General features: G+C 48.4%; 1 protein-coding gene across 5 annotated transcripts in view; it reads left to right on the top strand.

Annotated features, from left to right (window-relative positions):
- PIP5K1C (phosphatidylinositol-4-phosphate 5-kinase type 1 gamma) overlaps positions 1 to 25845 on the top strand; it is a 50917-nt gene that overhangs the window by 1679 nt on the left and 23393 nt on the right. For 2 of the 5 annotated variants that reach the window (XM_072845807.1, XM_072845808.1), the window contains exons 2-5: positions 23268 to 23299; positions 24022 to 24120; positions 24216 to 24389; positions 25630 to 25716. In XM_072845807.1, coding sequence (XP_072701908.1) covers positions 24061 to 24120; positions 24216 to 24389; positions 25630 to 25716 — 321 coding nt within the window. In that variant the 5' untranslated portion in view covers positions 23268 to 23299; positions 24022 to 24060. The remainder of the gene's footprint in view (positions 1 to 23267; positions 23300 to 24021; positions 24121 to 24215; positions 24390 to 25629; positions 25717 to 25845) is intronic. The other 3 variants (XM_072845809.1, XM_072845810.1, XM_072845812.1) reach the window with 2 other exon arrangements.

Consider the following 25845-nt stretch of genomic DNA (forward strand, 5'->3'; position numbering starts at 1 on the left):
GCGGAAGCCGTGATTATTTCAGAGATGTCATCTGCCGCATTGGAGGGGCTGGGCGGAACGTGTAATTTCTGGTAAGGTGCTGAGATTTAGGCAGGTGGCAAGCTGTCCCCGGCCTTCCTGCTTCGGTTCCTTGGTGCTGCAAGGAAGGTGGAGGGGCTGGCTGTGTGCGGCTTGCCTTTCCCGAGGCCGCTCTCGGTGCTCCCCACCCACCGCTCAGACCTCTTTTTTGGGAGTGTGCTGGTGGGCTTCCAGCTTGTGATGCTGAGGGAGCAAAAGAGAGAACCTCTTCCCAATGAACAATTAAAATATTGTTTATCCTTCTGATTTCTCTGTCGCCTTTCTGTTTTTTGGGGAGGGTAGAGGATTGTTGCTCAGGACAAGACAAGGTGTCTGCGGAGACTGTTGCTCAGGAGGGGTTTAAGCAGGCAGTGTGTGTTTTTCTTCCCTTTGCAAGTGAATCTGAATTTACGAACCTGTAGGCTGTCTTACCTTCCGCTGATAGTAAAAAAGATGAAACGGAGCCAGTAATCTCACTGATGCTTTGATTTTTCGAGTCAAGTTGCTTACTCCTCACTTGGGTAGCGTCCAAATTGTGTCACTCGGCCTCAGCCACACTTGCAACTGGAGCTCCCAGGAGGGCTGGGGACAACGTGCAGCTAACACAACAGCTAACAAGTATTTTCTGGAAGAGAACAAAACCTGGGGGGGCTGGAGGTGGCCCTCGGCGGGTCATCTGCAAAGGCATGGCTACACCCGCACGTGGGGTGAGCTGTGCTGCAGGCTGGGACTGCCGGCTGACGGAGCACGTCGATGTGCTCTGTGGGCCTCGTTGCAGCAGATGGGAATACTATACGCCAGAGCGATGTGCCCGGGAGCAGAGGGGGTTTGTGCTGAATGCCATCCTGTTCTGTTGATTGTTTTGAAGCTGATGGTGACAAATACGATTTAGCATGTGCAGTGCTGATGCCTTCGCTGCTGTTTGGAGCAGTGATGGAGGTGGTGAAGTGCTCCACCTATACAGGTGCTTCGTGCTGCTCACCTTAATGCTCATGCAGTTGATGAAGGATTACCAGCATAGCTGAAATTTGCTCCCCAGCTCTTTGCCAGAGAGCGAGGATGGCTGTGTGCTGCGCTCTTACTAAACGAACGTGGTGGGGTTAGTCCAGACCGTGGGTCAGGTCAGCAAGGACCTTCCCCAGGTGCTCAGTAAATATTGAGAGGGGAGCCGGTTAGGCTGGTACAGGAGTAAAACTGGATGGAGGAGAGGGGCTGAAAGTCAGGGAAGCCTTGACAGTGGGTTGGCTTAAGGCATGGAGAGTCTTCTGAAGGAGTCTTATAATATGCTTTGAGGGAGAAAACCTCATTTAATGCCAGCAGCTGGGCTCATATGTGAACACACAGGCCCAATTCGTCCCTTTCGGAGAACCTGGCTTTGAGGTTTTTAAAAGTTTTTAACCACTGTGGTTGAAAAGGGACTTTCAAAATCTGACGGGTCTAAAAGGCTGCTGTGCCTCCTCCCCAAATCCACACCCCCTTGCCCTGGGAAGGGGCTGCAGGGAGCGTAATGGACTGTTCACCCCCTTTTGGTGCGGAGAGCAGAGCTTTCGCAGGAGCGGAGGCGGTGTGCGGAGGCACTGTGTGTGGGGGGGGTGACAGGCGAGCACCGGGATCATTCAGGCTGGGGTTCCCCGACCCCAGAAGGGGTTGGGTGAGGAGAGGGCACATCACCACCTCTCTGCCTGGGTGCAACCCGGAGACAGAGGGCCTGGAGAGCTCCTTTTGTCCAAGGGGGCTCAGATTATTGGAGAGCTGTTGGTACAACACTGATAGCAAAGCTGGTCTCCACCATCTTGTTGCAAAGGTGGAAATTATCAGCCTGATGGGGAAGTAGAGTTGACGTCCAACTTATTTCCATTTCTCACATCTCCTGTTATATGGGTTGCAGTCTGCCCATCATTTATGGCTTAGAGCCTGGGCAGAAGCCTCCAACGTGTTCTTCAGGGTTGAATTCCTCTGCTTTAGGGAGCTGAAATGATTTAACAAGTATTTATGCTCTTGTTCAACAGTTGTCTCACTGTACCCAGAGCTGGAGATAGCAAGGTGGAGATCCCGGCCCCAGCCAGTGGTGCCGAGTGTGCTGGATGCTGGCGGCACCTGTAAGGCCATCTGCAAAAAGCACTGGGAGAGCGTTGATTGCGACAGACGAAGAACAGTATTGCAGCTCTTCCCTCTCTGCAATGATAACTTTGAAGTGACTTTTGAAGGGTTGCTGGAAGCAATTTTTTCAGTGAGCAGATTAGAGATAAGAGAAGAATTCCACCCCGTGGGGCACAAGCAGTTCAATCCATACCAACGTGATGGAGAGGGAAATTGGAGAGAGCTTATCAGCTTGAGGAAAAATCAAATGTAAACATCATCCCCAGCATGATTATGGTTCACAGCTTAGTTGGATGTCACATGCCTCTTTCCCGTGAAATGGTGCTAGCGAAGATGATGACAGAGGGAGTCAGCTAGGCAAAAACAGACAGAAAAACACCCTGCGCCTTGAACTTTTAAAGACCCTGCAGTTACTTCACAGTCAATAAGTCACAGCTCAGCTGCAGGGAAGGAGGAAGGCAATGGAAATAGAATTCGGGCTGCTCTGGCAAATTACTTGTCCTTTAAGATGTGAATCAGCTGGAAACAAATAGGGAAGCTGGGATTATGGGGCCTGGGAGCTGCAAAGGGCAGTATTTGTATGGCAGGGAGATCTGGGCACTGCCCCAAAGGATGCTGAGCCTGCCTGTATCGGTGTCAGGACAGCCTGGAGAACGAATCCTCGAGAACCCAGGAAGAAGAATGATTAATCTAATTTTCATTAACTAGCATTTGGCATTGACCTGTATATAATAGCCTGTTATGCTGCTGCTGGATCTGTGGCTGGCAAAGCTGCTGCCGCCGTGTCCCACTTGGGAAGCTCGCTGGGCCTCTCCAGAAGGGCTCCTCAGGGAGTGACCTGAGTGGATTTAGTATGAGCAGTGCATAATTTGGGAACGATTATTGAAGTGATTCACTGACATGACCATTATGGGCTCTCGCCAGATGCACAATCTTATTAAATATGATTTTCCCATATAAGGTGGTTGCAGCCTGAAAAGCAGCAGCAGGAATTCCAGTGCTCGTTTTCTTCATGAACACGTCTTTCAACTGCAGCCAGTCGAGTCCAGAAATAGGTCTGCCAGGGCTGTGTGATACCCTGACAAAGGCTCCGAGAGCCCTTCTCATCGCATGCTGCTTACATCTTTGTCACATTTGATTATTCCCATCCATCTTCTCAGGCTGCCAAGCATATTCCTGTAGACCAGGATTAATCTATAGAGGCCTGGCAGGTGCCTCGCTCCTGACATGGATGCGGTACCTGCGCGCTCTCTGGGACCTTACTGGCATGAGGTCAGTTCCCATCTGTGCGTAAGGGAACTGCAAACGTTACATGGGTATAATTAACTCGCAGCTCACCAGTCAGAAAATGTTGCACCTTTTGCACCACACTGGGGAATGTCAGAAGCGGAGTTGGAGGGGGAAGTGTTTGCTAGCTCCCAGTGCAAGGAGGGTTTGGCTGTGGTTAGGTGGGAGTGACCTTCAGCAGGCTGGTTCGCACGCTCCGCTCCCACTAGCAGCGCGGCGATAGAGCTGCTGGTCGTGTTGCTCACAGGAGATGCTCCCTCTCGCAGCCTGGCTGTGAGAAAGCAGGAGCCAAAATGGGTCCTACCCTCCCCAGATGGTCTGATCGCATGGGTGCGCCCTCCCTGATCTCCCCTGGAGCCTGCGGTGCCAGGGGAGCTGGCAGGAGCAGCGGGTATCGGAGCAGGCTGCTGATTTTGAGGCATGTTCTCTAGACCCTGGAAAGTTTAAAGCAGAGGCCTTGGCACCTCCTTTTCTCAAAGATGCATTTGTGGGGAGAGGGGTGACTGTGTATGTTTGAACTCGTAAACAGCAGCAGAACAGTAGAAGGCGGCCTAGGTGGGGTTTTTTGTTTCCCATTAAGTTTTTCCAGGTCTCTAACCAAAATTTCTGATAGTCTCCTTTAAATTTGATTTCTGTAATAACCCAGTTGACAGTGTCACTTTCCTTCAGCTATCTCCCGAGCTGTTGCCTTCTAGGCCTGCGAGCTGGGTTGCCTTGTGAATGTGCCCAAACCCAGAATTTCTTAGTCACATCGGACTGGATGTCTGTGATCACATCCGTGGGGCTGGGCAGAAGCTATTTTTAAGGCATCATGCAGGTGCAAAGCCCTAGTTGTTTGGTGTGGGCTCCCAATAAGTAGCTACTGTCGGGGCAATACTTCTGTGTGGTATTTTGCCATTTCTAAATCATCCGTGGCTGGTGCAGACACTCAAAGGAGCAAAATATTGCCATTTTCTGTAAGTCTTTGGCAAAGCAGAACTCCTGGCACAAGCGCCCTCTCTGTGTTCGCTGCCTATTGATGGTGCACCACTCCATGTTCGTCCAACAAACAAGTGCGGCCGCTTGCGTTTTCCTCTAACAGGAAGGATGCTGTAAAGAAAATGTGTGCCGTGCTGAGCCCCTGCCTGCCCGGGGCTGCCCATCCCTTCTGCTGCGTGAATGCACTCACGGCAAAGAAACGACAGGAGCACAGCAGAAAGGTAAATCAAGGCACTGCGAGAGACTGGAAACAAAAGGCAGTTTAACCCTGAAATGAAACAACAAAAGCGCAAGAAAGAGGGTCATGTAAAAAAACCAAACTGGTGGCCTGTGTGAAGTGAGTTTTGTCTTGATCCTTATCAGCACTGACCTTCTCAGCAGAGCAGCCAGGCGTTGCTCCCCTACCTGCCTGGGGAGCTGTGTGCCAAAAGGAAAAGCATCTGCTGGCTTTCCCAGGCTCTCCACCTCCTCTCCGGATAACTAGCAGACTGAGTCCGTGGAAGGGGAGCCTGGCCTCTCCAAGCAGCCCTAAAAGAGCCAATGATAATAAGGTAATGTTGGGGTTTTTCCTTCTTTAGGTAGGTCTTAGAAATACTCTGTTCCCAAGCAGCCTGGCACTTGTTTGTTTGAGTTTTTCAGTGTTGCCAGTAGCTGAGTTAACCTCAGGACTTTCTGGGAAACGTTTTCTGTAATTAAAAAGCTAAAAGTGATCAGAGCAGCTTTTCTGTCACTTCGTCTCTTCTCACCCACATATTTAAGCAGAAAATGCTGTCAACCCCTAATTAAGTGTCATCTTCTTCCATCATGTGTTCTTGTGGCTTCCCCAGCTTACGTGTGGGTTTTTGCACTGGCTTGCGGTGAATAACCCAGGCTGAGTCAGAGTACGTGCTGCGGCGGTGAGGAAATCTGGAGGCTTCAACGCATTCGATTGCCCTGGTGTTCACAGCCCGTCCGATGCCGCCGGTCACTGCTAACCGCGACTTGTTTCATCATCTCGCAGCTCTGGGGAGAGGCTGCGAGTCTCTCACTGTATGAGTTAGCCTCTTTTGCTTGTCTTCCAGCTTTCTTTGAATACAGCAAAACCACCACTCTTCCCTAATTCTCTTTAGTTGTACGCATTTGTATTTTTTAAAGAGTCAGTGTGTAATGTGAAGGGTTCTCTTAAATATTTTACTGTAACACAGAAACAGGCTGGAATAATTGGTATTTGAAGAACAGCAGCATTATTTTATAGCGTGGAGATTGCATATTCTGTACAGTTGCATCTCTGGCAAATGACTGTTCCTAGAGCTGTCCCTCTGGATAATTGCACGGCTTTGCAGCCATTAGATCTGGAGTTGCAGAAAATGAACCTCACAATGTCCAATCACTGCCTGTACGGTTTGCATTCAGTGTGATCAGTGTAAAAAGCTTTGCAGACTCATCAAGGGGGCACAGTCCTCATCTCCTCTGTAATTAGCAGAATCTGCACGTTCTCTTTGCAGAATTTGCTATTGGAGAGGGTGGGAAAGACTTCCTGGGAGGAAAGAGAAGCTGGAAACCGGCTGTTTGCTTCTCTGGCATCTACACCGTTGCAGACTTGCTTGTTGCGTGAGTAGTGTTTGGACAGGAAGGGCCCGTGTTCGGTAGCACACCTGTAGCTGCTCCTGCTGCACAAGGCACTCATTGATCCGGCAAAGGAAACCGGGTCACAGCCCAGGGTTTGTCACAAGACCGACCTGGGCAGATACGCTGCTGCTTCTGAAAGGGCCTGGAGATTAGCTGAGCATGGGAACACCACATGCAACAAGCTCGTGTCTTTGTTCTGTGTGAAACAGCTCAATGTCCTGAACTCGGAGGAATTAACGGATTAAAAGACAAGGGCAGCTTTGCCATGTTTGCAGTCATTAAAACGTAGCAGCACGCTGTTGGGACGGTCCTGTTAGCGATGTGGGCTGGTGGGGAGCTTGGTACTGGTCAAACTCACTTTACTGCATAACATTAAATCTCTCCCAGCCATGCAGGGGAATGATGTTTAATTCAGCTTCTGCCTTGTGCTCCAGCTGCCACTGTTAAGACTTTACTGCTTCTGCGTTCTGGATTTGCAGTGGTCCCGTTGGTGCCTGCGGTAGCTGTTGCTGAGCAATGCTCTCACATGGGGCTTGGTGGCTCCTGCAAAATTAGTTCTCTGTGCTTTGAGGGTCCATGTAGCCAGAGTAGTTAATGACTCTTCATTCAAACTTGGTGATGCTTTCTCTGATGAAGCTCTGTCAAACTACTGACTCTTCAAATGCAAATTCTCTGTGTTCCTGTACCATGGCAGACGCCTCCTAATTTCTTCTCCAGAAGATCTGGGAGCGCTTTGACCTCAACCAGCACTGAGCTCCTGGAGGAAAGGCAGCTCATCAGCAGAGGAAGGGGAGTGCTGGGCTGGGAGCCAGTTGGGTCCCTACTCTTTCACTGAATTTTTAGTAATTCAGAGTAATTCCACAGCTGTTTCATGTTTTTTCCGTAGGAGGCAAAGAGATCTGTTGCTTTTGAGGCTGGGTAGTTGAGTTCACGCAGTCATTTGGCAGGGCTGGTGTTGGAAGCCTGTCCTTAATGTAACTCAAATTCTGGACACATCGGGCTGCTGCCCTTCAAAATTAGTGTCTTGAATGTGTCAGACCATGCTGGTGACCATGTTATGATTCTGCAAGTGTAGAATTAGTCAAGATTATTTTGCCCTTTCACTTGCTGCCCTTTCATTGCTTCTTTTCTTCCTCTTGGAGTTTGCCATTCTCAGTTGCTGCTTTATATTCTGTCACCCCAAGTAAGTTAAGGTCCAGATCTCCAGTGTCTGAGATGGCCACTGAGACCGGTGAAGCACAACCTGATGGAGTTGAGGACTCACACAAAAACCACATGTAATCTCCATTAAAAGAGCATTGTTTGCAAAGTCAGTCTCTTGTGAGTTCAGGCTTGATGCACAAACTTACTTTCTGCCTCCCTGGTCAAGGCTGGATGTACTCCACCTGCCTGTGTGCCACCTGAGCAGACTGTGTCTTGCTCAACCCCACGTGGGGCAGGAAGGATGGGGAGGAATGAGGTAGGTAGAATAAAAGTGGTGCTGCCTTATATTTAAAGCAGGAGTAATGTAGGTCATCTTAATCTGCGCTCCCTCCTCCCCTTCCTGCGGGATGGGAGAGAGTCCCATCCACGTGCGCTGCAGGGCGACCTTCGCTCTGCTGCTTTCTACCTTTGGAGCATTTTGTGATCTTTGCAGGCTTTTCTACTAGTTTATTACCTACCAAAGGAAAAAAAAAATCTCTCCAACAGTAGAACAGAATAGTGGTGTTTCTGTGCATGAAGTGAATGGCTTCAGGGTGTTCCCGATTATTTCTTAGGGTGGAATTCCTGATTTGTGGGTGGAGCTGATTCTGTTTAAAGGGCAGGTTAACAGCATCCTCCTGAGCTCTTGGATATTTACTTCGTTTTTCTCCAGTTGAAATTGGGCAGCAGTGCAGTTAACAGTACTGCTTCAGTTATTGTGTGAATACTTGTATAAACACCTTTCTAACGCTAGTCCTTTCAGCTCTCCAGTCTTTAGAGTTTGGTTCAGAAGGGCTGCATGTGGATTTTCATTTTTCATTCAGGGCTGTACAAGCTCAGGTAATTAAGGCCACTTTGCACCAATTTGAGCAACTTGAGTGTTGGGAGTAATTTCAGTTGGCGCATCAATACAGCTCAAAGGGTTTGGAGCACTTGAGAAATATTTTTATGTAATTGGCAAGTTTTAAGAGATTTTGTGAAAGCTTTCCAAAGCTCAAGATGCATCTCCGAAGCACTGCAAGGCTCACAGCAGGCTGCCATACCTTAAAACGGACAATCTTATCAACATGTGCATCAGTGGAGGAAACACTGACAGCAGTATGTGCTGCTTGCTCGCTGTGTCGACACAGTCGATAAGATCTTGGGGGTTACAACAGCTGAGATGAGACACAGCTGGTTTGCTGCTCTTGGAGCCGGCTTGGTTTTGTTACTGCTTTGTCTGAAGCAGGTCAGCTTCTGGCCACCCAGAAGCTGGCGGCCCAAGTGTCATCTCTGATGTCCGTTGATTTTACTCAAGGTCCTGAAGATCTGAGGGATTGAAGAAAAGCCTTCAGGCTTGGCATAAGCCTAGAAACACAAGTTTCCATTTTCCAAAGTACAATGAAGGCAATTAGCTGGAGTCTCCCATTGCCACCAGTTGGGTGGCCTGGTGTCTTCCTGCAGGATGCCCAGCTCTCCTCTAAGCGTAGAGTTGGGAACTGAAGTTCACACTGGCTTTGTGACACTGATGATGTCTACTGTGCCAGTTAATGTGTGGAGAGGGAAGACTCTAATGCAAGGCAGAACTGATGATACTTTGCTAACCACTCTAGAAAGACAGGGAAAATTTGCCCGTGTCTTAATGCTCGCTTGTCGTGTTTGGTGCTTTCTGTCACCTGGGCAGTAGCACAAGCAAAGTATTACTAAAGCCTCTAGTGTGGGCAGGATACAGCAGCTGATGTCAAAGATGCTGCAGTAGTTTTCTTTCTATAGTCTCTCTGCACATCTGATGGACGAAATTTTGTGGATTTTTCAAGGCAAAATTGTCCATTACTGCATTTTTCAAAGGGAGGCAGCTGGCTAAAATCATCATCTGGCTGAGTGCTCCTTCCCTGAATGTGTGCCTGATGGCACTTCATGCAGTCAGTCACTCCATTTAGATGCTGATGTGAAACTTGGTTCTCTCTCCGATTTCTTGATTTCACAGTTTCTGTCCATGCAGCTGGTTCTGCAGCGTGTGCATCCCCACGCCAAGAGGAAGGGGTAATGTGATCAGAAGTCCTACGCGCTGCCGAGAGGGCAGATGTAATACCTGATACTGCTTGTCTTCTCTTTAAATGTCACTTTTAAATGGGTGTCGTCTTTAAAATGACAGTTTTCCTTTCTGTATGTATTCGGTGCTGCTCTCGCCATCTGTCTGGATGCATGTTGATGGGGGCAGCGTACAAAACGGGATAGAATTTGCTGGCAGAAATGCAAACTATAGAGCTGTAAAATGGTCCGTAACTTCAAAGCTGGAAAAAGACAGAAGAAAATTATACCGTCTTGAAGCTGTACTTGTCAACGTTAAATGACATGCTCTTCAGTTACAGGGCAAGCGCTTGCCTAGGTGGAATCCAGAAATAAGGCAAAGTTTTTCAGTTTGGCCTAACAGGTGGTGATTATTTGTGGGTTTAAATAGCACATGTTATGGGGTAATTTTTGTGTTGGTAAGGACTGTTTGTTCAGTGATCAGAACTGAAATCTGGAAGGCTAGCAATTGCCTTTGCTTAATTTACTGTTTTTTTTTCCTGTAATGCTAACTTATAAGATAATTAAGTTTTTCTAGGGGGTGCATATTGTGCTGCATTTTGTAGCTTTTGATATGCATACTATTTGTTCGGTTTTTTTTTTTTTTTAATTCCAGGATACTTCCTCTCAAACTGGCATCTCTTCAGGCTTCAATTGATTTTGATGGAAGAGAAATGATGACATAGTGTTTCTCCACCTTAGTCTCAGAGGGTTGGATGTTTGTTTTCATTTTGGTATTAAGTAGGAGTCACTAGTGGATTAACTATCTAGGACGTGCTTTTGAGAAAGAGGCTCCTAGACTGGTAATGCCAGAAAATGCTTATTAAAGAAAATGAGAAACTGGAGGAACGAACATCCTGAAACTGCTAATTGCTTCTGCGGCTTCTTCGCGGATTGGCCCCATGCATTTCCTGTGTATAATTGCAATCTTTGCTGCAGCTCCCTTGCAGGAGCCTCGAAGTCCTGATAAACGTGTGTCTGTCTTTAAAATGAAGCAAAAAGACTGTGTACTTTGTCAGACAAGACAGTTATATTTCAGTTAAAGACAGCAATTGCCTTATCTCTTTCACTTTGGTATAATAAACTGCGTTGCTCATCATATAGCAGATGCAGGGCTGGCCAATATAGGGTGGTGTTAAATTGAAGACCCTCCCGAGATGAAATGCTGGTAGTGGACTGCTAGGCAGGACTCCGTCAGCTGCGAAGAACATGGTAATTGGGAGGAACTTCATTTAATACATGACTGGTAGGATGGCAATGCATGAGCTTCCACGAGGTATTGAGACTCCAGGTTTATAACTGATCTCAGAGAGATGCTATGGCTTCTCTAACTCTCAGGTTTTAAAACACAAAGAGTGGTTTTATTTTGAATCTTTTTTTCTAAACTGAAAACTAGGAGTGCAAGGAGGCTGGAAGTGACCAGCCTGAAGAGCAAACTGTAACCTAGAGGAACGAGGTGAGTTTTTACAGTATCTGAAGAAATGAAATTTAAATGCAAGTTTTCCTGTGAGATGGGGTGAAAAACAGCTTAATCTGTAAGGGTGAGGTAGGGTGAAAAATGACTTAATCCAAGGCCTGCGGGAGGGAGGGATAAGATGTGCCTGAATGGCAGCTGTTCATGTAAAGGAAAAAATAATATATTGCAGGCAGAAGTGGCAAGTGCTGCCTGTCAATGTTTTCTGTTAGAGCTCCTGCTTTTGGTTGCTTTGACTTGCAAGGTAACGGTCTCCAAACGTCCTTTGCGTTATGGCTGGCCTTTAAGTTCTGGCAAAACTGATGCACCCATTTTGGTGAAGAGGAAGCCAAGAAGTATTGCCCCATCCAGAACTTCAGAGCTTGGTCAGGTCCATCCTTAAATGGCATTGCAGTATCTGCGGGATGGTTCTGCTTCATCAGACCTGCCTTTTTCTCTTCCCATGGAAAGCCATCAGCACCTGACTGCTCTAAGCCTTCTAACTTCTATTTTGCTGTGCTTTGTAAAAATAACTCGCCTGTTAAAATCTCCCTGGCCTCACCGGTGTGGCCTGAGGGGTCCCACTGCTTGATGCATGCAGATCGATAGGCTTGAGCCATCTGGCCTGGAAGATTATGGGGTTGGGAGCCAGGAAATGTAGAGTTTAAGCCATGGGACTTCCCATGTCAGCCCTGTGTATCTTATCTTACCCATTGAGAGCTGTTACGTAGCTGTTGGCCAGCGTTACCGCACACTTCTGTCTCTCTTCCTCCTACCCCACAACACATGCCACTGTCATAAACCAGAGAGCCGGCAGCTCCCAGCTGAGTTGGGAGGGTTGTTCATGGTTCAGGACTCTGTTTTAGGACCTGTGTGACCAGAAGTTGTTCCCAGCTGCACCTTGAACTTACACACTTACATCAGTGCACGTGTATGAGCCATGTGGCCAGCCAGACTGGGCTCTTCCCGAGATGGTCACTTCTCTTTGCAGCCTGATGTTCTTCAGTCGTTGCTTTCTGTGTTTAATGAATGCCTTTCATTAAAGCAGGGCTGCTCTGAAACCCACAGCCCGAGAGCTGGGGGCTCTGGAAAGCTGGGAAGAGAGCTGACCCAGCTGGCTGTGGTTCAGCTCCATGGTAACTTGTTTTCTTTCACGTAATAACAATCTGCTGTCAAACACATCCTAGGAACCACAAAATCGCTTCCGAAAGACCTTGACCACTCCTATATCCCGTGCAAGCAGTGTAAGCGCAGGATACAAAGGGTAAGCGCGACGCTTGCCCAGTGCGCAACTCGGCAATGACCATGGTCTCCATTCTTCTGAATCCCAAACAGCACTGCTGCTTGCAGAGGGGCTTGTGGCTGAACTGGGTATGAATGTGTGCGGCAGCCTCTGGGAAAATAGTGCCAGAAACCTGAAGTGTCCTCGGCACCCGGGGTGCCTTTGGGAGTTTGAGGATAACCAGAGCCTCAGAGTTCTGTTGGCGCAGCACTTTGGGAGCCCAAGTGCTCTTTTGGATTTTGCTCTTTGTTCTTTTGCATCTTTAGTTTGGATGTGTACCTGTACAGAGTCTGGAGCAGAGCTTGTTCCCAAATGAGTAAATAAGTGGACATAGCTGCACTTGGTTAAATAGAAGTAATAAATGCCTGGCTCAGCCTCCAAGTGAAAACCTTCCAGGCTGGGCTGGAGAAGCTGCTTTACTGACCTAGCTTTTGAGCAAGCTGCAGATCTGTGCCAGAAAGAGCCTGTCCTTCAGCTCGTGGTACCTGTATTGGAGGAGGCTGTCCACGATTGTCAGTGTAATGCAACTGAAACATCCCTCTAGCCCCGGATAGGCACCAGGTTCTCTCTTTCTGCCATCTATGCGTGTCTCACCTGTTTGTATTTCCTACTAAGAGCTCTAGAAGTGTTTTTAAAAATTTAATCATTTTTTAGGTAACGTATTTTCAGCTGATAGCTGAGTCACTGGCTGCCATGCTACAGCCAGGATCCCAGGGAGAGAAGAGACTACTTGCTGAAACTGAGTTACGATTTTTGGCAGCACACTTCATCTTTTGAGCTTGTTCTGCTGTGGCTTGTTTTGTTCCGTCTGTTCAGGTGCCTTTGTTAGAGCAGAGCAGGAGCACCCGACCAAAACACTCTAGTCACAGAGAACAGAAGTGGCCTTAGCAAGGCTGGTGGGAAAAGAACATGGTGGTGAGCAATCATTTAAATTTATTGCTAAGCTACAGCCCCCACGCCTTGCGGGAGTAGCTTTTGCCCTAGAGGTCCTTCCTCAGTCTCACAGCCCGGGTATGTGGTCTGTCTAGAGCTGCTGCTGCTGCAGGGGACGTTCACTCACAGAGCCCCCATGGAGGAGAGGGCTGGAGGCTCGGTACCGCTCCTGGGTACCAGCCCCCTCAATCTGGGGGAGAGGGAGGTGTTGGTGTGTCCAGGGAGGGGTGGGATCCATCTGAAGGAAAGGATTTGCAGTAGCTGGGGTGGATTAAGCAGAGTTTGCTCCTAAAGAGCTGGCTAGCCCTCACTGTGCTTGCCATGGGGTTTGGATGGGTTGTGCAAAATCTGTGCTGCCTGTGCAGGAAGAGGGCGCTGGCAGCGCGGTGGCAGGGTGCTGTGAGGAAAGCAGAGGACGCAGTGATGGGAAGCAGCAAAACACCAGCCAGACCTGGCCTTCTGCCACATGTGAGTCGGGGTAGTTAATTTTGAATGAGGCCAAGAAATCTCTGATAGCTTGGTGCCTAACGAGCTCAGATGAGACACGCATGCAGCTGGAGAGCTTGAATTTCTAGTTGTTACGGCAGCAAGAGCTTGGGTTTATTTAGAAGTAGATCTCTCAAACAAAGATGTATCACTAGTCTGCTTTTCCTATCATGTCTTTTTAACTGCATGTTTTTAGTGGGACCTGGTCAACTTGAAAACTACATCTGAATTGCGTAGAGGGCATGCTCTTTGAGGGGCTGTATCACAAACGCACGCTCTAAAAACAGGTCCAGAAATTCAACCTGGTGCTTTTACCTTGACATCTGTTTTTGAAACAGGTAGAAGTTACAGATGTCCCCCACCTCCTCTCCCAGCCAGACCTTGTCCTCAGGGTTGCGATGCAAATCTGTACGTACATGTGCATGTTGCAGTGTTGTCAGCAGCACCTGTGGCAACCTGGAAGTGTTTAGTGAAGGAGAGTTTACTCAACCCGATGCGAGCAGCCTAGCAAAAGAACTTTATATCCAGTGACACGTTGTACACAACCCTGTTCTAAAATCCCCTTTCCAGTCTTCAGTGTTTGAGCACCCCTGGAAAATCTCTGTCAAGTGACATTAACAAGAGCAGAATTAAATCTTAGAGGATTTAGCCGAGCTGCTTTGGCTACGGAGTAAATCAGGAAATACCCCACTCATTAAAAACCCAGGTGCCTCTTCAGGATGACTTGTGAAGGGTGGCCTGCAGACAAAACAACTGTTTTCCCATTTGGAGTTTGCTGTTGGTTGGGATGCTGAGCTCCCACAGGTTTAAAGCTGTGCTTACTGTGGTAACTTCTCTATGTCCTGGTGTTGTGGTAGGTGGTTACTGTGAAACTTCAGGTAGATTTCTTTACCTGCCGTGACTGCAGTAACTGGACTTCAACACATCTTTTAGAAGGTCAGAAAATGGAAAATTTGGGGAGGTGGATATCTTTCTTGAGTTGTATTCTTCTATTTCTATGTACTTTAGTCTGAGAATAATTCTTGACAGTGAATAAGCAAGGGGAGTAAGCTCTCTGTCAAGTAAAGTCTATAGGAAGACACTTTTAAATGGTGGAAGCGATAAACAATCTGACCCATCCCTCCTGGATCAGAGGTGCCGACTTTGTTTAGCTGCAGAACCCTCTGTGAGAAAGGGCTGAGAGATAAAATAGGGGGGATAGCTGGTCGCTGTCTTGTACAGCTTGCAGTCCGGCGCTTGTTGTGTCTGCTGTGCTGCTCCTACAGGCAGCTTGAATGATTTCTTTGACTTGCCAGTGCTCTCCCAAGACAGGTTGAGATCCTTCGGAGGGATACCAGAGAAGCAGTATTGTAAAGGAAACCAAGCTGATGTTGTGCAAAAGCATCCTCCTGCTCTCTAGTTAAAGGGGGTTTGCCCACTCAGTAACAGTATCCTGTGCTATTTATCAGTTTAGGAAGTTTTGGGATTGGCTACAGTGAAGTGGCTTTTTCCAGCCACCGATTCTTTGTTCCGTGCCTAGTACCAGCCCTGCAGGTTTCCTTGCAGAGACAGCGAGTTGCAAAGGGAGCTTGCGAAGGTCGGACGGTGGAGAAGAGCCTCCAGCAGCACTAATCCCTACCTGGCCAGGAGGTGCTGAGGTCTGACGTTAAGCCTCGTGCAGCTAAAGCATGAGCCATGCCACACTGCAAACCCTGTGTATTTGGGGCAGAATAACTGCTCTGGCTCTGGCAAGCAGTGTGTAACCTCGGATTAGTCAGCTCGCACATCTCCCTCTTTATTAGTGGCACTTGGAGAATAGCGTAAGGGAGGATGCAGCTGAGCATCCTTTCCCTGCACAGAGGTAGGACACTGTGTGTGTTAGAAGTGCTGAATCCTGCTTCTAGGCAGGAGCCTGCAGGCAGGGAGATAGCGATGCTCGGAAAACAAAGGAGGGAAGTGAATTCTGGACCCAGCCTTCGCAAAGTTGTCTTGTGCTTCTCTGACCTGGGGTTGGGAAATGGCGCTCTGGCAGCTGAAAACTCCATCTGAACACAGAAAAAGAGTCCCAAGGGCTGCCTGGGGTCATGCGCTACATTCAGGTCCCCAATGTTTTTGCAATGCGACTAGAAAGACAACAGGAGGTTCTCCGTCTTCTCGCTGCTGGACTACAGCTCTCCCAGAAGCCATGAGATGCTCCCGTGAGCAGAGCTGGTAGGTTGGGACCCTCTAGCAGGGGATGAGAAGCTTATCCTACCCCTGAGCAAAGGGAAGGGGGCAACTGGATGTTACTCTAGCTCTTCTGGATGATTGTGAGGAACATGACTTCAAAGTCCTTCAGCCTTTTATGGCCTCGCTCTAAATTGGCGTTGTGGTTTTAATGTGGTGCCACTGTGCCTGGATGTCGTCACAGGCAGAGAGCTGGCTCTGTCCTGGAGAGGTTACGCTTCTTGCCGCGATGTTTGCTGTCTCTAATGAATCCTCATCAAGCTTTGCTGTGAATTCTGGTAGACAGATTTGGACTTGTAGGTTGTAACAGAGATAAACCAGAGGCTAGGAAGAGGCTGGCATCTCTAATGCCACTGCCGGGGTCCCCGGCCTTGGGAGCGTCTCACCTTTCTGCCCCTGCAGCCCACGTGGGCGGCAGGGAGAGCACTCGGCCGCTCTGGACGTGCCGGGGAGCGTGTGTTGTTCCACTCCGCAATCCTCCTGTGACCGGTGGCGTGGAAGGGAGCAGGAACACTGTGTTCAGATAAGGCTGCACCTTTTCCATCTAGCAGATGTTCGCCTGAACATCCCACTGGATTGCATAATTACAGAGTTGAACGTGGAGCCGAACGGCTGCAGCCTTTTCCGCTACTGGGTGTCAGCTATTGTGTGCTCCTCTTGATGAGATTTTTGTTTTGCTTTTTTGTCAGCTGTGTCACACGGTTCGGGCTAGGCACTCCGAAATTGTCCTTTTTTCTACATGCAGCTGATCCGAGACAAGAAAACAAATCAGTTCTTTTTAAATTTCATTTCCCTGGTCTTGTCCTGCTCGTTCCCCACTGTAATTGGGCTTCCGTGCTGTAAGCGCTTTTCTGGTGAGTTGTCAAGGAAACGTTTTAGCATGGTATGTCCTGGCTCAGCAGTGGGGCTGCACCCAGGATGCAGTCCCGCACCTGCAGCTGAGGGAGGAATGCGTTAACTCCCTGCCTGCATCTTCAGCTTCTGCCCTGCCTCCTGAGCTGGGATAAACGGATTTATTTCTGAGGCAGAAAGTTTCTGCATAAAAGCAAAAATAAAATAGGCTGGTAGGTGCCTGTGCTGCAGAATCACCCCTTTGTGGCAGTGCCTTGCAGTGGTGATGCTCCGTAAGCTGGATGCTTTGCTTTGAGCGGCCCTAGCTGGGCTGTATAATACAGGGCTTAAATTGCGTGATCCCTGGGGGAGCGCTGGCAGGGGAGCAGCGAGAGCACTTCTGGGGTTTGGGGTTGAAAACCCTCAAGCAGAAACCTGGAGGCAGGGGCAGGACCAGGTATGGGTCTCGCTGCTGGCTCGGGGCAGGCTGGGGGGCTTCCTGCCGCCCGCCCATCCTGGGTTAATGGAAGAACTCATAGATAGAAACTGCCCGGGGTGGAAAGGAGGGAGCGAGCCGTGTCACTGCTATCGAGTAGGTACACAGCAGTGCCCCGAGGCCCCGTCCTACCTAGCTGGTACATTAAGCTCTTTCCCTTAATTTGTACAAGGCATGCCGTTCCTTTCCCTAACGAGTTTATGCTCAAATAAACAAGACAGAGGGCATGGGAAAAGAGTGCAGCACATAGAGTTGGTGCAGCAGATCATGGTTTGCAAATGTCATCTTCCCTCCACGAAGTGGAGGTGGTTCCTGTGTGCTTGAAACAGCAAAACGAGGCACGGAGCTGGTGTGGGCGGCGAGCGGGAGCCGAGGACAGGGAGGAGAGCAGGGCGGCCGAGGTGGGATTAAACGGGATTACTTATCTCTGGCTGCTCCTGGTAGTCCAGTTTGAGTGCTGCCTGGTGCTGCCAGCACTTCTATCTGTCTGCAAATAACTGCTGGACTTTGGATGGTGACTAACCTGTCCTGAGGAATGTGGAGCTACCTGCGCTGCAGGTGCATTGGAGCAGGGTCTCTCCTCCGCCTTGCCGTGCTTGCCCGTAGGGATGGAGCGAGCCTTGCCTGGGCACGGGGCTGGACCGGGCTAACCAGTGGGGAGAGAGAGGCAAGGCTGTTGGTGTTCAACCAGCACGAGTTTTGTGTAGATGACCCCCATTCAGTCACTCAGCAAGTGCTCCATGGAAAAATGGATACATTTGGGTATCAAAGCTATATGTAGATTCTATATAACAAGCAGAATTTATCTCTGATTGCTTTATTTCCTTATTATTTCTACCAGCTCTCCAATGGCAGAAGCAGCTCTCTGTGCCCAGGGTGCAGAGCAGTCAGCTACAGCTCTTTCTGCTGAGAGATGCTGCATCTAAGGGGGGCAAAAACCCCAACTTCTTATTTAGTATTGTGGCTTACTTGATGTTTCTCATCCTAATCAAATTGTGTTGTTTTATGGTAAGAAAGTGTGTTTAATGATCAGAAGTGGGTCATCCTGGATGCCTGGGAAGGGCAGGTTGTAAATAGCTGCCTTCTCCAGGAGGCTGCTGAGAGTCCGGCTTCTGCTCCCTGCTGGGTCTCCTCCTCTCTAATGACTGCCCTGGGCTGCTGATCCTGCTTGCTGGGAGCTGAAGCCACATGTTTCGAGTGCGAGAAGAAAATCAGAGGTTGCTTGCTTTCTTTCCCTTTTGATATGGCCTGACGCTCGTGCCGGCTCCTCGGGAAGCCCCGGCTGGCTGCCTGCGCTAGTTCAGATACCACTTCTCAGCTGAGATGTGTTTTCTGGCATCTCGTCTGAATTGCCTCCCCCCTCCCCCTTAATTTTAATTTCTTTTTATCAGCAGTCCCTTACGGGAGGTAACAGCTGTCTCTTTTGATGGATGTGTTTCATTTCCAGCCTTTCTCTCTGTCTTTCGACTGCAGCACATCTGCTACATGAGTATAGCCTTTAACTTTCACAGCTTGTGCCTTAGCACTCTGTTTCTTAATGCTTTTGCACATAATGCATTGACCAGACGGGGCTGCATTTAGAGTGGTCTGATCGAACAATAAATTGTAGCATCCTGGTTGCAGTCTTCACCTCCTCTTATTGTCTAAATGGGTTGCTCAGGTGTGTCATGTTGTCTTGTTCTCAGTCAAATAAGTGTAAAATTAGATCCAGACCTCCTTTGTTGTGTGTGAGACTTGTCAGAATTTCACAGCTTTCTAGCTGATTTTGCTGGGTTAGTATTAAATGTCAATTTTGCAAAGGCTGCTGTCAGCTCAGTATTTTAAAAACAAAGAACAAATTAAAAAAACCAGCAACAACAAATATAAACTGCTGGTCCAGCGCTTTTGGAGAACTGTACTTTGAAAACTAGCCGTGTTTGATTACAATTGCTACGGCCCCGATTGAGAACGCATGGCAAATTGGAAGTCTCTAGTGCGTTGTGTTTTTGGAGGGGTCATGTTGGTACAGCCGCCAGCTGAAGAGCTTATGTGGTGTTTATATTCTAAGGTATTTTTAGTTGCAGTCACATTGTATAGCTCCTGGTAAACACTTTACTAAAATGAAGCTTTTATTAAAGATGCAGCACCATCTCTGACTGGAGAAAGGAGTCCAGATAAATCTACCAGTTATTCAAATTTGCTTTGACTTCTCTAGAGCATCATAAAGCATAAAATACTTAGAATTTATAAATATGTGTGTGTGTATACATCTGTCTTATAAAGAAGACTTATTTATTAGGTCTTAAACGAGGCTTTTGCTGGATGTTTGTAAAGTTTGTTAAGAAATTCCTTTTCAGTGGATAGAAGCCTCTCTTTCCGGGTTTATAACGAAGGGGTTTTGCTAGTCCGCTTGCCTTAGCTGGCTTTGAGAGATCTGAGTGACTTTTTTTTTTCCTTGATTAGATTTTAAAATTTATTCTCTGCACATAAATGAAACTTGAAACCCATGTTTTTAACTTAAACACATTCTAAGTTGTGGACAGCAAGGGCAATATTTTCTGGTTTTCATGAAGTTTGCTTTTAAGCCCAAAGATTTGATTTTTTTTTTAACTTCTTAACTTCTGACATCACTTGCATTTCCCTGATGACAGCATCTGAGAGGCTGTGGGCTGGAGAAGCTGAGGGAGCTGCTCTGATCCCAACCCTGCCCCATTTTGTCAGTTCAGATGCGCACTGATGAGGCCGGCTGACGAACCTGGTAACGACGAGGGTTTCCTTCGTGAGCGGGAGCCCTCCTGCCAGCCTGTGTTGTGCTTTGCTTAACTGGGAGCGAGCGATCAAGCGTATGTAAATGGAGGGTGAGGGGCCTAGAAAGGCCTGAACACCAATTTGTGGACGCAATATATCGCGTAAGAGGAGAAATGGGTTCTCTCATCTTGTGTGGGTTTACACTCCTCTGGCACGGTAGAGCTACAACTCGAGAGTCCTTTGCTGTGTTGGACAGTAAATGTGCAGAGGGTTTCCAGGAGTGAACTCATCCTTGTGCTGCGGGGTGTCAGCATCGTGGCGGGGATGGGCAAGGTGGTGGCGGCTGTGAAGAGAGGGGCATATGAAAAAAATAGACGTTAAATCAGAGATGAGAATTGCTGAATGCTACAACTGAAGCATTCATTTCTGAGGCTCCGGAGGAGCTCGAGCGTTGGGATAGGGTCGGCTCAAAGCTGTGCGCAGATGAGAAGAGGAACTGAAGGCAGCAGGTCAAGCATGCATGAAATGCACTACAAAACCCAGGCACGAGCTGGAGGCAGGGCAGAAAGCTGGGGTTTCATCCTGGGGTTCCCCTTCCAGAGCCGGTTGTCACGTTCCTGAATACACCCTCACTAAGCTGCACCAAATCCGATAAGAATAATTTCAATTAGCTTATTAAGTGTTGAAACTTCCCGCAGCAGAGCCCCTGTTCCCCACAAACTCGAGTGCTGTCTCTCGTGGCTGTATAACCCCCGAAGCTGGAGTTAAATCAGTTTTCGCAAGGCCATCTGTCAGCTTGTTTGAGATGAGCGCAGCCGAGTGCCATGCACTGAGTAGCCAGTGGAAGATTTTTTCATTTTCTGCCTAGGAAAGTTGATTTTTATAAAGCTGAATTTTTTTCTTTTTATTTCTTTTTTTTTAATTTATTATTATTATTATTTGGGGGGGGGATAGGGACAGAGATTTTGCTGGTGATGCTCTTGTCCAGCTGAAGCATCATTTCTCCTGGAGGTCCGCAGTTCCTCGCCTCTGGTACCTTTCCTTCCCGTGGGCGGTTGGTGTTGATTCCACATTTGGTACGTGTACAGCAGCAGACACTTAAAAGCTGGGAATGAAAGCGGCTTGTGGTAATTATCACAAAATTAAAGATAATCTCCTGCTCTGGAATTGTGACAAAGTGCAGAAAAGAGATTAGTGCAGTAGGAGAGCAGTCTCAGCCGTGGCAGGGAGAGCGTAGTCTCCCTGGCCCGGGGCCCTCTTGGCCATGTTGTGTTCCCAGCGATTTCCAGTGTTCATCCTGGAGCAGCATTTGCCCCTTTGGGTTCCTCTGTGGTCTTGAGTTGCTGCTCCAATTCGTGCCCTGGAAGTTCAGTAGCCAAATGCTCACTCAGTGCCATATCTCCTGCTCCCCTGGCCATTGTGGGGCTTTTTGTTGAGCGATTGTAAAATTATGTTGTCTTAGGCCAAAGAACTAATTTTTCAGCACTAAAACTGGAGTTTGAGCTAGGGGTGGTCCTCTGAGCTGCATGCTGGTGCAGTCCCAAAGAGCTGGAGGGAGTGACGGCGTTTCATGTCACCCATTGCACGTGGCTCCTGCCCGTGTAGGCGACGGCCCCTTGGCTGAGGGGTGTGCAGCCCAGGTGGGTGATGGAGGGGAGCCACTCTGCGCCGGCGACGGGTTCCTGCTCCGCTGGCCTCCCGTCGTCCTGTTTGAGATGGGATTGTGTGATGCAGCTTGCATGGAGGGAGCAGGATTTCAGACCTTTGCTGCAGTCCTGTGATTCTGTTCCTGATGCAAAACTTGAGCATTAGAGACGATGATTTAAAACAAAACAACAAGAACAAGTGAATCTTCCTGTGCCGCTCCGGCTTTGCAAGTGCGGCCCAAGCTGTTGGGCTGGAGGGTTGCATTGCAGACAGTTCAAAATGTCACATTGACAAGACCCGTTTTGTACCAGGGGATCCCCAGCTTGCTGAGACTGGATGGTGAGATAACCTCAGCACTTCTGATCGAGAGCAATTTCATCTCCCCTGTGACCACCAAGGGGTTTTTGTTGGGTTTGTTGGGTTTTTTTGCTTCCCGGTGTCTGAAATATTTCCTGAAATATAACTGAATCACGCACTCTCCTAGCGCTGTTGTCATCTACAGAGCATCACGCTCCTGTTATGCCCAACTTCTTGCTCAGGCTCCTTTTGAAACAAGCCCTGAAGCGTCGCTGCTTGTATTTGGGGAGGTGGAGCAGTTACCCACTTAAATCATCGTAGTTCCTCCTTGGCCAAATGGGGGAGATGCTGAAGCAGCAGCATGTTGGGCTGGATGCTCTGGGGCTTTTCCTGCTCTCCAGCCGGGAAGGCTGGAATCTCCCGCTCCCCCTGGAGAGGGACCAGCCCCCCAGCTTGAGTGTAGATATCCCTCCTGGGTCGGAGGATTTGCGCACCGGCAGGCGGTTGTGTAATCCACCCGTTGCCCTCAAGTGGGGAAACGTCGAGGGCTTGGAAGAGCCTTTCTTCTTCACAGCCAAAACTCTCAAGCTCTGCTCAATAGTCTCTTGCGAAATTAAGCCCTTTCTAAAGAATTGTGGGTTGCTTAACGATCTGTGCTTGTAGGAATGCCTTGGGCAGGAGCAGCGAGCGGCAGACTCTTACCTGGAAACAGATTGCCTTAAATCTATCACTTGGCTTTGTGTTCCTTGCAAGCGGGCTTCTCTCCTAATAACTGGGCTCTGCACGCAGAGGTGGTTGGGGCAAGCGGGGGAGCTGCCTTGGCAGGGGACGTTGTGCTGCTGGGATGGGGTGGGGAGCTCTCCTTAAGCAGCTCTTGATCCTTGTTCATGGTGGCTCTTCTAAGTTGGCTGGGCTGGAGCTGGTGGTCCCACGCGCAAGGCTCGCAGCAGGTCAGCAAACACCTCGCAGGGCCGGCAGCAGAGGAGCCTGTTCTCACTGTTGCCTAAAAATAAGGAGCTCCTTGCAAAATGGGGCTTGTGCTAGGAAATGGAAAGATGGCTTCGTGTTAGAGGGGGGTTTGGGCCTGTGTTTCCAACTCGGATTATATATCTAAAAGCTTTAGACAAAATCCTAATTTCTCACCATTCACTGTAATGGAGTAATGGTGGCTTCTCCCAAAGGCAGTGGTAGAGATAAGTGGTGCATTCATTTTTGCGATATATTTGGACATCGGATTCTATAAATAGATTCAATATCGATATCGTTTGTCAAGTGCCTTCTGAGCAGCTGGAAAGCAACTTCATAAGTATGTCTCTGGGCTTCTGTGTGTAACTGACTCTTCAGTGTAATGTGGACCTATTACTTACGGTGCAGCAGGGATTTACAAAGACTCTCTCTACTGAAGCCTCTAGGAAACATTATCGCTAGGAAAAATTGTGCATCTTTGTGCTTCTGAATATGAAAGGGGTTTGGGTGACCCCTATAACTTCAGACTCCTGCACTAGTAAAACTGAAAACTGAGCAAAACCAGCTGCTTTTAAAGGCTTTCCAGCTTGCTTGAAAGAGCAAAGCATTAGGCTATTTTCTTGGTGGCTTTTTTTTTTTCTGATGTCCCTACTTTTACTGATGCTCTTCCCTTCTCTCCTCAGGTCTGGCACCGAAGAAGGCAGCCATCACCGAGGTGAGATGTGTAAAGCTGGCCCTGAGAAATAAGAACACAGAGCTCTAGAAAACACTTCTGCATGACTTTTGAGTAAAGCTGGATTTCAAAATACATTTAAGATTACTGAAAATTTGATAACTGTTATTTGGGAGAGAGAAAATCGGTGGCAGGTCTCTGGAATCCATGTGTTGGCATCAGCACAGTCACAGAGGGGATGTGAAGGGATTATGCCCACCACGTGCCCAATTTTAGCTGCGTGGTCCATGACGTCTGTAAGTAAGTGGCTGGGGGCACCTCTTCCACACCAGAACCTGAGGGTGATAAATGGAGAATCTGTGTATTGGGCATCTCTGGGGCTTTGTGTGGGGTCTCACCCGCTCCTGGGAGCGAGTCAGGAAGGCTGTAATTTGTGAAGCCATAAAACAGGGGAGCATCTTGAGGGACTGATCTTCTCTCACACATAATCCAGGTCGCAGGTTGCTGAATCACTGTTACCTTCTGGAGCAAAACTCTTCACAGTTGGCAGCAGGGAATCTAGTAGGAGGATCTATGCCTGAAAGCTGTTCCCTGAAGCCCACGCTCTTGGTTCAGGGTACCATGTTCAAACGATTTTTGTTTGATCTAACTTTCTGACATACCCCTTTACTCACCTGGGATGATGAGCATTTGTATACATGAATAGCAAAATCTTCCCATAAAACTGCCAGGAATGTGACATTTGATTCTTTTTGCCTCCCCAGAAACATGCATAGTAGGAAGCTCAACTTCTGTGAAAGCTGATGGCTTTGTTCAATGCACAAATAGCCCCACTTTTTCTTGTCCTGGAAACACAGTCACAGGTATCGCAAGGGACTGTGGAAGAGACTTTTGTTACTGCATGTCATATGATGGCAATCTCTTAACCAATACCTGTGTCTGTTAATCACTTTGAGAGGATGATGATGAGCCACGTGGCAAGGCAGGACGATACAGCTTGAGCTTGCGTGTAATAGGATCCAGCTTGTTGGTTAGAAGCTGCAAGGAAAGGATAAACTGTACTGCTAATCACGACTGCTTGGAGAAGGAGTACTCGGAAGGAAGCCTGGCTGTGCTAAATGTTTTAAACAGGGTAGGAAATAAGATTTTTTGAAGGAGAAATCAGACTGCCTCTTAGTACCAGAAGTACAAGCAGTTTGACCAGAAATAGCTGCAAGCTCTTGATTAAAAGCTAAAGCACAAAGAACTTCTGTAGTCTGAACAAAATTATACATTGTCTGCTGTAGACATCAGTTCTGAGAGATGGGTCTGTGCGGCACTCGAGAGAGACAGTGATATAATATTGTCACTTGGGAAGTGACCTTGGATCTCTCTGCGCGCTGCTTAAAGGAACATCCAAAGCCTGTCTGTTCTTTAATGTAACAAACCCCCAAACGTCGCTGGTGGCTCGCTGGCAGTTTTAGCTGGACTGGGCTCTGCAATCCGCTGGGGCGGCGGGAGAGCTGGGGAGTGGGTGAGACGCTGCCCTGTGGCAGAGTATAGAGGCCCTACGCGTGGGGTTGCAAAAGGACCTGTATCGAACTTCACAAAACATGGTAGTGTTGGCTTGTTAAAGGGTGCAGCCACAGTCTGTTCCCTCCTGAACCAGGAAAAAAGGTCCAGGCAGACTCGGAGGTAGAAGAGGAGGAAAATGGGATAGGAGTAAGTTTGTTCTCACTCTGAAGTGCTGGCAGTCCTATAGCGTTTCTGTAAACTCTTTGGAAAACTTCAGAAAGAGCTGTTATTGCAGTTCACCCTGTGTGGGCTTGGCCTTTGAATTGTAAACAAATGAGATCTCGCTTAAGTGGATTATCTCCATGTGAGCACAGGAGTGGGGTTGTGTTGTCCCTGTTATCTGTCTCGTTTCTCCAGTGAGGCATGAGGTATCGGTATGACACCTGAGGGCATGGAATTTTTAAGAACAAACTTCTCTTGCTGTTTGATTTAATACATCACTATTTTAAATCAATGAGAAACTGCAGTCAAGCAACTGCTGCGGAATCTTGGCAGCTGGGAAGCAAGCGGATCTTTCCTGAGCTCAGCATCTTTGCTGAGGGCTCTGCCCAGTTAGCACTGAGGGTGTCAGATGGAGTGGTTGGGTATTCTAACTCTTCTTGTCTTGAGGGATGGATGTATAATTCAAACAGCCTTGTTTAAGGCTTGCTGGTGCCAATTACTCCTGTTTGCACCGTGCAGACTTTTCTCCGGCGGTAGAGGGTGATCCCTTTGTCCTTTACAACCGTGATAGCATGGGTGTGCCTGTGCTGCTCTGCTTGTTCTTGTCGGCCAGGTCAGCTTCTGTTCTGGGCTTCAGCCATGCTCTTTCATTGCAGGGACCATCGCTACCAGGACAGCCTGGCCAAGGAAAGAAGATAGGTCATCGAGGCGTTGATGCTTCTGGTGAAACCACCTACAAAAAGGTTTGGTTTTGTGGAGTGGGGACTGGCAGCTCTGTGTAGGTGGCAGGCTGAGAGGAGAAGTTGGGGCCCAAGGTTAGCAATAGCACAACTGAGCTTTCCTGGTTCAGTTTGTTAATAGCTACCAATCTG

Source organism: Ciconia boyciana, chromosome 24, assembly GCF_034638445.1.
Source record: "Ciconia boyciana chromosome 24, ASM3463844v1, whole genome shotgun sequence".
NCBI lineage: Eukaryota > Metazoa > Chordata > Aves > Ciconiiformes > Ciconiidae > Ciconia > Ciconia boyciana.